This window comes from Coregonus lavaretus, assembly GCF_964263955.1.
Source record: "Coregonus lavaretus genome assembly, chromosome: 20".
Taxonomy (NCBI): Eukaryota; Metazoa; Chordata; class Actinopteri; order Salmoniformes; family Salmonidae; genus Coregonus; species Coregonus lavaretus.
This window is the reverse complement of record NC_140007.1, coordinates 34,652,406-34,664,751: the sequence shown is the minus strand read 5'-3', so window position 1 is coordinate 34,664,751 and position 12,346 is coordinate 34,652,406. Positions and strand designations below refer to the sequence as shown.

General features: G+C 41.0%; 1 protein-coding gene across 1 annotated transcript; it reads left to right on the top strand.

Annotated features, from left to right (window-relative positions):
• Window positions 1-3,715: 3,715 nt before the first annotated feature.
• On the top strand, window positions 3,716-11,119 carry LOC311148139 (trypsin I-P1; the record flags this gene model as incomplete). Its single annotated transcript, XM_084185032.1, has 5 exons — window positions 3,716-3,770; window positions 7,092-7,242; window positions 9,426-9,567; window positions 9,878-10,135; window positions 10,958-11,119. The coding sequence occupies 5 exons, from the start codon at window positions 3,716-3,718 to the stop codon at window positions 11,117-11,119; spliced, it is 768 nt and encodes a 255-aa protein (XP_084041158.1).
• Window positions 11,120-12,346: the final 1,227 nt, after the last annotated feature.

Here is a 12,346-nt window from a genome sequence, read left to right as displayed (position 1 = left end):
TTCTTCCATTTTCTAATAATTGCGCCAACAGTTGTTGCCTTCTCACCAAGCTGCTTGCCTATTGTCCTGTAGCCCATCCCAGCCTTGTGCAGGTCTACAATTTTATCCCTGATGTCCTTTTACACAGCTTTCTGGTCTTGGCCATTGTGGAGAGGTTGGAGTCTGTTTGATTGAGTGTGTGGACAGGTGTCTTTTATACAGGTAACGAGTTCAAACAGGTGCAGTTAATACAGGTAATGAGTGGAGAACAGGAGGGCTTCTTAAAGAAAAACTAACAGGTCTGTGAGAGCCAGAATTCTTACTGGTTGGTAGGTGATCTAATACTTATGTCATGCAATAAAATGCAAATTAATTACTTAAAAATCATACAATGTGATTTTCTGGATTTTTGTTTTAGATTCCGTCTCTCACAGTTGAAGTGTACCTATGATAAAAAATTACAGACCTCTACATGCTTTATAAGTAGGAAAACCTTCAAAATCGGCAGTGTATCAAATACTTGTTCTCCCCACTGTATCACTAACATGATGGCAATCAGAGAATAACAGCCTTGAGCATAATTGATTGTATAATGCTTTCTTTAAAATGTCTATTATCTGATTTTCCATTTCTGAATATGTGGAAAATATTGTAAACGAATGCAGTTGAATTGCCAACAGTATGAGATACTGTGTGAGACACAGTATAGTAAAGTGACACTGCTTTTCCATTCATAGACAGGAAGAGATAAACATGACCTCAATATACCCAATTTACCGTAAGAGCATAATTGGAACAGGGTGACACAAAGGCCCATATATAAAGCAGAGTCATGAACGACTGTCTGTCCGTGTGCCACTTCAACCATCAGTCAATCACAGTCCTTGGTCACAACCTTGAAGCAGAGCAGTGACTGATAGCAAGTAGCGAGTGGCTTTAATAACATACTGTGGCTTATGTATTGCAACAGCAGTGATCAGCTCTATAGGGAATTGTTAGGTTTTGTATTAAATTAAATTACATTTTATTTGCCACATGCAAAGCGGTACCGCTTGCCGTGCGGTAGCAGAGAGAACGGTGGCTGGAGTCTTTGACAATTTTTAGGGCCATCCTCTGACACCGCCTGGTATCGAGGTCCTTTAAGGTGTAGACCTTACAGTGAAATGCTTACTTACAAGCCCTTAACCAACAATGCAGTTTTAAGAAAAATAAGTGTTAAGTAAAAAATTGATGAGTAAAAAATTATATGTACATGTGGGTAGAGTTAAAGTGACTATGCATAGATAATAAACAGAGAGTAGCAGCAGCGTAAAAGAGGGGGTGGGGTGCGGTGGGGGGGACAATGCAAATAGTCCGGGTAGCCAAGATCAGCTGTTCAGGAGTCTTATGGCTTGGGGGTAGAAGCTGTTGAGAAGCCTTTTGGACCTAGACTTGGCGCTCTGGTACCGCTTGCCGTGCGGTAGCAGAGAGAACAGTCTATGACTAGGATGGCTGGAGTCTTTGACAATTTTTAGGGACTTCCTCTGACACCGCCTGGTATAGAGGTCCTGGATGGCAGGAAGCTTGGCCCCATTGATGTACTGGGCCGTACGCACTACCCTCTGTAGTGCCTTGCGGTCGGAGGCCGAGCAGTTGCCATACCAGGCAGTGATGCAACCAGTCAGGATGCTCTCGATGGTACAACTGTATAACTTTTTGAGGATCTGAGGACCCATGCCAAATCTTTTCATCTCCTGAGGGGGAATAGGCTTTGTCGTGCCATCTTCACGACTGTCTTGGTGTGTTTGGACCATAATAGTTTGTTGGTGATGTGGACACCAAGGAACTTGAAGCTCTCAACCTGTTCCACTACAGCCCCATTGATGAGAATGGGTGCGTGCTCAGTCCTCTTTTTTTCGCTGTAGTCCACAATCATCTCCTTTGTCTTGATCACGTTGAGGGAGAGGTTGTTATCCTGGCACCACACGGCCAGGTCTATGACCTCCTCCCTATAGGCTGTCTCGTCATTGGTGGTGATCACTGTTGTGTCGTCGGCAAACTTAATGATGGTGTTTGAGTCGTGCCTGGCCATGAAGTCATAGGTGAACAGGGAGTACAGGATCCCTGAGGGTGCATGCTCTGTCAATGTGTCTCAATAGGCTCAGGCCTGGTTTGTAACAAGTATATTCATAGTATAACTTCTCAGTGTATTCAAGAGTAAAGAAATAGTTGGTTTAGAATTGATCTTCAAAACTGTTTCTGTCTGTTAGGAATTGTCCTATTTTGGTGTGAAGTATAGAATCGGAGATGGGATCAGACAACAACAGAAAAGTTGATCAAAATGACACTGTAACTATTCACTGTACAGTATATACACACTATAACTCCCCATTGTAATGATGCATGAAAGTGTATCTCTAGAGTATAGGAATTGGCACAAACATGATTATAATGTAACTACTATTATTTAATTCATACCTGAAACTGCAAAACCTACACTTGTCATTACCACGGTTCCCCATTAGGATCTGTTTCTGGAAATACCTATTTTAATAAAATGCAGAAATGATTTATTCAATCTTTATTTTATAAGGGAGTCATACTGAGATCAAGGAATATTTTACAGATGAAGAAATTACAGAAAATACACATCAAAATAGAAATACAAAATGCAAGCAGAAGTTGATAACCTGATATGGTGCAATACAATGTTGTTTTTAAATGTGGTAATTAGGAGTGTACAGTGTGTGGGCTTTTCTGTTCTTTCATGTATGTATTATCAGTGTAGCCTATGTTTTTCGAGGATGTATGACCACACACAAAACATTCATATTTAGATAGGCCTATTGTTCAAGTCATTTACATCATGCCAAGGGGAAAATTACATTTTAGTCATTTAGCAGACGGTCTTATCCAGAGCGACTTACAGTTAGTGAGTGCATTGTATTTTTCATACTGGCCCCCCGTGGGAATCGAACCCACAACCCTGGCGTTGCAAACGCCATGCTCTACCAACTGAGCTACATCCCTGCCGGCCATTCCCTCCCCTACCCTGAACGACTTGTGCGCCGCCCCATGGGTCTCCTGGTCGCGGCCGGCTACGACAGAGCCTGGATTCGAACCAGGATCTCTAGTGGCACAACTAACACTGCGATGCAGTGCCTTAGACCACTGCGCCACTCGGGAGTGTAACCTTTTTATATTTGCTATAATAATACTGTTTTGTAATACCACAATACATTAATTCTTATCTAACACCACCCCCATTCAATCCGATCAGCACAATAAACCGATGAACTCTTATTATGTTCACGTCTTGGGCTTGACTGGAGAAAGGTGTCCAATTCCCAGCTACCTCCACTCAACAATGAGCCCCAAGGGGCAATCAAGAAAAGGCTTAGAAATGAAGATAATAAAGGACACTATGTTTTGTCATGTACTAGGTCAGTCCCTGTCTGGTGTTGTGGGATACCCCATTTCATATTGACACTGCATGATGGGACATAACAAAGCAAAAGACAAGGACATGGTACCATTATAAAAGGCGAGAGGAGAATCCTGGAACCAGAAGGCTGTGCAGTGAAGGATTGTGGCTGTTGGTGAGTAGCAAAACTTTGATCTGAGAAGCAGTCTGGGATTTTGTCTTGAGAGAAAACAATCACTAGGACATCTATGCAGGCTAGAAATACTGATATGTTATTATTGGGGAGTTCTCTAATAAAATGCAATGCATTTCCATGTTTCAGGTGAAGTAAACATGAATCAGTTGAAATGGTCTGCAGTGCTGCTCCTACTGGCTCTCTCAGTCAGAGGTAGGTTACTACTAGATCATACTTGGATTTTAAAAAAAGACTTGTAATAGGCCATATTATGTGTGGTTCATGTTTTGTAAACAGTACAAATACGCCTTGAATTCTAGAAGGATTAATAAAATCACATAATGGTTTCGGGCAGAGTAAAAATAGTAAATAAAGTACTCTGAAAGGGAGATGCTTCTGTATGCGGCCTGTATGCTTGTTCGTGTGCTGGTGGAAACAAAGACACAGCTAAAGGAGCCATGATTAGCCTAAGTCCGGCACTGAATACCCATTGTATGTTACAGCATATCCTCATCATCACGGGTGTCAGGTCCGGGATCCTATGACATTTGAAGTCCCTACAGTCCAGGTTACATGATTAGACTAACATTGTTACAATATGTAATAGCATGTGAGGTTAAGCCACGTGAAACCTGTATCACACTAGAAACGTGTAGCATATGTGGTACCGTGTATCTGTGTTGACAGCTAAAAGTACATTGTTGATGCTTTAAAACAGTACGACAATTTACAGTATGCTGCCAGTATCCAGCTGGTTAGTATTTTTTGTAAATAATGCGCACAGTTTACAACTGTTTCCGAATTAACATTGTTTTTCTAATATTGGCCACAGAGCCTTGAACAGCATCAGGCCTCAAACATTCATTTTTCAGCCATCTGTTCAATTAGTGTATCCATAACGGTTTTTAATGTACACTGTAAAAAATATTGTGCTAGTTCCACCCCAAAAAAATTGGCAACTATTTGCATCAGCTTTTTGAGTATTTACAACATTGTGTATTTTTACATATAATATATTTCACAAACACTAATATGTCAAGTCCAGAATAAAACAATGGCTAAGATCCAACTTAATTTGATCAAATCCAGAACTGTTATTGTACATTAGATCTACTTAATCTTTCTGATTATATAGTTACAGTTGAAGTCGCAAGTTTACATACACCTTAGCCAAATACATTTAAACTCAGTTTTTCACAATTCCTGACATTTAATCCGAGTAAACATGCCCTGTTGTAGGTCAGTTAGGATCACCACTTTATTTTAAGAATGTGAAATTTAAGAATAATAGTAGAGAGAATGATTTATTTCAGCTTTTATTTATTTTATCGCATTCCCAGTGGGTCAGAAGTTTACATACACTCAATTAGTATTTGGTAGCATTGCCTTTAAATTGTTTAACTTGGGTCAAACGTTTCGGGTAGCCTTCCACAAGCTTCCCACAATAAGTTGGGTGAATTTTGGCCCATTCCTCCTGACAGAGCTGGTGTAACTGAGTCAGGTTTGTAGGCCTCCTTGCTCGCACACGCTTTTTCAGTTCTGCCCACACATTTTCTATAGGATTGAGGTCAGGGCTTTGTGATGGCCACTCCAATACCTTGACTTTGTTGTCCTTAAGCCATTTTGCCACAACTTTGGAAGTATGCTTGGGGTCATTGTCCATTTGGAAGACCCATTTGCGACCAAGCTTTAACTTCCTGACTGATGTTTTGTTGCTTCAATATATCCACATAATTTTCCTTCCTCATGATGCCATCTATTTTGTGAAGTGCACCAGTCCCTCCTGCAGCAAAGCACCCCCACAGCATGATGCTGCCACCCCTGTGCTTCACGGTTGGGATGGTGCTCTTCGGCTTGCAAGGTCCCACCTTTTTCCTCTAAACATAACGATGGTCATTATGGCCAAACAGTTCTATTTTTGTTTCATCAGACCAGAGGACATTTCTCCAAAAAGTACGATCTTTGTCCCCATGTGCAGTTGCAAACCGTAGTCTGGCTTTTTTATGGCGGTTTTGGAGCAGTGGCTTCTTCCTTTCTGAGTGGCCTTTCAGGTTATGTCGATATAGGACTCGTTTTACTGTGGATATAGATACTTTTGTACCTGTTTCCTCCAGCATCTTCACAAGGTCCTTTGCTGTTGTTCTGGGATTGATTTGCACTTTTCGCACCAAAGTACGTTCATCTCTCGGAGACAGAACGCGTTTCCTTCCTGAGCGGTATGACGGCTGCGTGGTCCCATGGTGTTTATATTTGCGTACTATTGTTTGTACAGATGAACGTGGTACCTTCAGGTGTTTTGGAAATTGCTCCCAAAGATGAACCAGACTTGTGGTGGTCTACAATTTTTTTTCTGAGGTCTTGGCTGATTTCTTTTGATTTTCCCATGATGTCAAGCAAAGAGGCACTGAGTTTGAAAGTAGGCCTTGAAATACATTCACAGGTAAACCTCCAATTGACTCAAATGATGTCAATTAGCCTATCAGAAGCTTCTAAAGCCATGACATAATTTTCTAGAATTTTTCAAGCTGTTTAAAGGCACAGTCAACTTAGTGAATGTAAACTTCTGACCCACTGGAATTGTGATACAGTGAATTATAAGTGAAATAATCTGTCTGTAAACAATTGTTGGAAATATTACTTGTGTCATGCACAAAGTAGGAGTCCTAACCGACTTGCCAAAACTATAGTTTGTTGACAAGAAATTTGTGGAGTGGTTGAAAAACGATTTTTAATGACTCCAACCTAAGTGTATGTAAACTTCCGACTTCAACTGTACTTTCATTGATCGTGTCTTAGTGATAAACATGGATTTATGTACTTCATCGCTCAACATTTTCATCCACTTTAGCAGGAATTGTTGAGCGCATATGCTCATTCCACTAGCACTAACTGGAGGTAAAGCTGCAAGCATTGTAGCTTGATGTATTTGCTTTGTCTAGAGTAGCATGCATGATCTTACTAATGGTGAGAATGGGTGCTCTCATCATTTAACGTCAATTTGCCCGACGGTTTTGATATCCATTCATCATGATCCAGTACACCTCATAGCATAACAAACGATTTGATACTAATATAGAAATGTGCTTTTCGTTCTTCAAACATGCATACAACATTGTGTAAAAGTATCTACAAGTTTTTTTTTCAATCAATTACCCACAATCCTCTGAAAACAGAGCCACATGGCAAGTTGTTGGAAGAACTTAAAATTCTTAAATTGAATGGACATATTATGAAAATGGAGTAAATTAAACACAATTTTCCATGTAGTTGTTTTTACACGCAAATAGTTGTTTAGATTATGCATTTATCTTATGTTGAATTCATTTTTTTTTACTTACAGGTGAAGTGAAGTAGAGTAAAGTACTAATTATATTCACATAAAGATGACAACTACATTTTGTAATGTCCAAAAAATGTATATTTTCAAGTATAATTTACTAACCACCTGAATAATTTGTATGCACAATGCACATGTAGGAATTCAGATTACTAATTCAGATGAATAACAAACTGTCCTCTCAATCTAATCCACAGAGACTTTTACACAGAGAATCATCGGAGGACAAGAAGTCGAACGGTACTCTATCAAGTACCAGGCATCTATACAGTATAACAGGGACCACTACTGTGGAGCCACCCTCATTCGGCCCCAGTGGGTGGTGTCTGCTGCCCACTGCTGGAGACCGTGAGTACTGACTACAATTATGGGATAGTAGTGTCACAGTTGAATGGAATATAATGTTTTTTTGTTGTTTTTTTTACCTTTATTTAACCAGGTAAGCCAGTTGAGAACAATTTCTCATTTACAACTGCGACCTGGCCAAGATAAAGCAAAGCAGTGCGATAAAAACAACAACACAGAGTTACATATGGAGTAAAACAAAACATAAAGTCAAAAATACAACAGAAAATATATATACAGTGTGTGCAAATGTAGTAAGTTATGGAGGTAAGGCAATAAATAGGCCATAGTGCAAAAATAATTACAATTAGTATTAACACTGGAATGATAGATGTGCAAGAGATGATGTGCAAATAGAGATACTGGGGTGCAAATGAACAAAATAAATAACAATATGGGGATGAGGTAGTTTGGTGGGCTAATTTCAGAATGGGTGTGTACAGGTGCAGTGATCGGTAAGGTGCTCTGACAACTGATGCTTAAAGTTAGTGAGGGAGATAAGAGTCTCCAGCTTCAGAGATTTTTGCAGTTCGTTCCAGTCATTGGCAGCACAGAACTGGAAGGAATGGCGGCCAAATGAGGTGTTGGCTTTGGGGATGACCAGTGAGATATACCTGCTGGAGCGCATACTACGGGTGGGTGTTGCTATGGTGACCAATGAGCTATGATAAGGAGGGGATTTGCTTGGAGTGATTTATAGATGGCCTGGAGCCAGTGGGTTTGGCGACGAATATGTAGTGAGGACCAGCCAACAAGAGCGTACAGGTCACAGTGGTGGGTAGTATATGGGGCTTTGGTGACAAAACGGATGGCACTGTGATAGACTACATCCAATTTGCTGAGTAGAGTGTTGGAGGCTATTTTGTAAATGACATCGCCGAAGTCAAGGATCGGTAGGATAGTCAGTTTTACGAGGGCATGTTTGGCAGCATGAGTGAAGGAGGCTTTGTTGCGAAATAGATTGGATTGGAGATGCTTAATGTGAGTCTGGAAGGAGAGTTTACAGTCTAATCAGACACCTAGGTATTTGTAGTTGTCCACATACTCTAGGTCAGACCCGTCGAGAGTAGTGATTCTAGTCGGGTGGGCGGGTGCCAGCAGCGTTCGATTGAAGAGCATGCATTTAGTTTTACTTGTGTTTAAGAGCAGTTGGAGGCTACGGAAGGAGTGTTGTATGGCATTGAAGCTTGTTTGGAGGTTTGTTAACACAGTGTCCAATGAAGGGCCAGATGTATACAAAATGGTGTCGTCTGCGTAGAGGTGGATCTGAGAATCACCAGCAGCAAGAGCGACATCATTGATATACACAGAGAAAAGAGTCGGCCCAAGAATTGAACCCTGTGGCACCCCCATAGAGACTGCCATAGGTCCAGACAACAGGCCCTCCGATTTGACACATTGAACTCTATCTGAGAAGTAGTTGGTGAACCAGGCGAGGCAGTCATTTGAGAAACCAAGGCTATTTAGTCTGCCAATAAGAATGCGGTGGTTGACAGAGTCTAAAGCCTTGGCCAGGTCGATGAAGACGGCTGCACAGTACTGTCTATTATCGATCGTGGTTATAATATCGTTTAGGACCTTGAGCGTGGCTGAGGTGCACCCATGACCAGCTCGGAAACCAGACTGCATAGCGGAGAAGGTACGGTGTGATTCAAAATGGTCTGTGATCTTTTTGTTAACTTGGCTTTCAAAAACATTCGAAAGGCAGGGCAGGATGGATATAGGTCTGTAACTCTATCCTCTTGCATGGCAGTCTCATGGGCGGCGCACAATTGGCCCAGCGTCGTCCAGGGTAGGGGAGGGAATGGCCGGCAGGGATGTAGCTCAGTTGATAGAGCATGGCGTTTGCAATGCCAGGGTTGTGGGTTCGATTCCCACGGGGGGCCAGTATAAAAGATAAATAAAAATGTATTCACTAACTGTAAGTCGCTCTGGATAAGAGCGTCTGCTAAATGACGTAAATGTAAATGTAAATGTTGCATAAAACAATGAACAGATGCTTGAAGCCAACAGTCAATTACATCAAAAAATTTAAAGGGCCAGCACGCGCTTGATTGAGTAAATGTTTTGGGGGTGGGGAATAGTAGTGTAATATGTTGTAGGTTAAAACAATTCCATATGCATGCTCTCCACTTCCCCTGGACAGATTGGATCATGTCTGTTCCTCCATGTCTGTTCCTCCTCAGGGCCCAGCTTATCCAGGTGGTTTTGAGTGAGCACAGTCTGGTCGAGGAAGAAGGCTTCGAGCAAGTGATCAACATCTCCAAGATCTTTGTCCACTATAGCTACAACTACAAGACTTTCAACAACGACATCATGCTCATCAAGGTAAGACTATCCATCCCATCACCATAAGGTAGAGACGTGCTGTGTTTCAATACCCACACAGGCATACCACTTACAATGAAGCTTGGGAAAGTGGTATGCTAGTGTAGATATTGGAACCTATCCATGGTGTTAATGAGTTTGAATATTTCAGTTAGTCTACTCACTGCATAATTTCAGATACTGCTGCAGCTTAGACACTGTACCATAACATTGACTCCGCCCCCTTTGATCCCTTCTGTCTGATTGTCTGCCTCCTGATTGGTCAGCAGCATCTGATTTTGTGCCTTTTCTGTGGTTGTGTGTGTTCCAGCTCAGTGAGCCAGCCAAGCTGAATGCCTACGTTCAGCCTGCCCCACTGCCAGAAGAGGACACCCCTGCTCTCCAAGGGTACACCCCCTGTACAGTGAGCGGCTGGGGTGTCACCCGTATCTACAGCTACTACCTGTCCCCTGTGCTGCGTGCTGTGGATGTGCAGACCATACCTTACTGCCACTACTACTACTACTGGAGGATCACAGACAACATGATGTGCGCTGGGTCTCGCTTTGGTGGCAAGGACTCCTGTCAGGTAAAGAATAGCCTAATCTCAGCACCCAGAATCAAATCTTTTTTTTCTTAACCTTTATTTAGCGTAGGGAGTCATGCTGAGACAACACTCTTAAAAAAAAGGGTTCCAAAAGGGTTCTTTGGCCGTCCCCATAGGAGAATCCTTTTTGGTTCCAAGCAGAACCCTTTTGGGTTCCATTAGGAACCTTCTGTGGAAAGGGTTATACATGGAACGCGAAAGGGTTCTACCTGGAACCAAAAAGGGTTCTTCAAAGGGTTCTCCTATGGGGACAGCTGAAGAACCATTTTAAGTTCTAGATAGCCCTGCATGAAATTATCAATAAACAACAATTACATTATACATATCTATCTATATACACATAAATTACACAATACATGACAAGCAAACACAAAACATGAAAAGCAAAACACAATCATATTTATGTCTGTCACAAGAGCTTAGGTATAGACTGCTGTGAATAATATAGGGTGTGGGCCTTTAAAACTGGGCCAGACCAATGGGATAGATGTACAGTTTGGATTAGGGAAATGTATGTGGTCAGATAAGGGACATCAGATACTGGTCCCCAGATCACATGACATTCTTAAAAATCACAACAATAACATTTCAATGGCAGAAGAAAGTGACAAAATAAAATAAAACATCACAATTTGACAATTTAGTCGTAGAATAGAAAAACAGACACAAAACAGTGTTGTGTAAAATGTGTGGTAACTAACATGAAATTGTCCAGATAAGAGGGGTGTATTCACACTGTATATCCCTAACAAAAGGACCAGAGCTTTTGTTCATCATTGTGTCTTTTGTGTTATTGTTCTACAGGGTGACTCAGGTGGACCCCTTATCTGCAATGGAAACTTGGAAGGCATCGTCTCATGGGGAATCAGCTGTGCCAACCCTTACTTCCCAGGAGTCTACACTCAAGTCAGAATGTATGTCAGATGGATGGACTGGATCATCAACAATGACAACCCCAACAACTGAATGTATGTCAGATGGATGGACTGGATCATCAACAATGACAACCCCAACAACTGAATGTATGTCAGATGGATGGACTGGATCATCAACAATGACAACCCCAACAACTGAATCAAGATAAACATCCCAGAACGGTAGCGCACGCAGGGAAGAGAACAGTTCCACAAGGAATTTAATAGAAGGAAATAAATCAACATGAGGTAAAATAACAGACTACACTATTCCACTCCTGCTTGTCACAGTTTGAAACCATATGAACAAGAGCAGTGGCTGTGAGTAGAGGGCAAACACAGAAGCAATAGTATGGGATGTAGCACAGAGATCCAACAGTATGTCATTCTGTGTGGAATAGCGATAAACCACAACTCCCTCATTTTCTCATTAATTTAGTTAGCTTTGGACACTGACTAAATTATATCTTTACAGATATCAGATGTAAAGCATTGTCACATGCTCAGTCAGAAGTCGTTCTGCAGTATGTGAGACCTTTGTTGTAAGAATCTGATGATTATTAACCTTGTATTAAACCTACATACATGATTGACAATTCTACTTTGTTATTCTGTTGTAAAGAGAAAAAAATGCTGTGTAAACCCAATCTATTATTATACGTTTGTATTATAATTATTAAACAATCATCAGACAAACACTCTATAACAATAAAGCAGTTATTTTTTGGTATAAGGTCTTACTGTGTATAAAACAAATTAAAAAACTCACTGCACATACATGTATCAATCAATCATAATTTATTAGTCATAAAGGTTTGGTACAAGTCTGCAGGTATAATCAATAATGCATCATGATGCATTAATTTGCATAATGCATTGTAAGACTTGTCATAAGCATACGAATGAGCCATTATAATTTAATTAACCCCTGTTTAAAATTAGTCATAAGCCAGAGTAAAGTAATGATCAGGGTTGGGGTCAAATCCATTTAAATTCAGTAAATTTAGGAAGTTCGAATTGACCCCCCAACCCTATATGGTAATGATCTCTTTAAAAGTCATTACACACACTAAGCTTCCCCTAAAGAGCGGGCCAGTGCCCCTCCCACCCAGACCATATGTGAGCTGTGGGGCTCTTAAAAACCTGCTTGTTATGTACATATTTCAATCCATCCACTCTCTATTTCCACCTTTTATCTCTCTCTTTCTCTCTCAATACATGCACATTCTCACACAGACACAAATAGAACAACACAGACACTTACAAAGAAAGGGTTGAT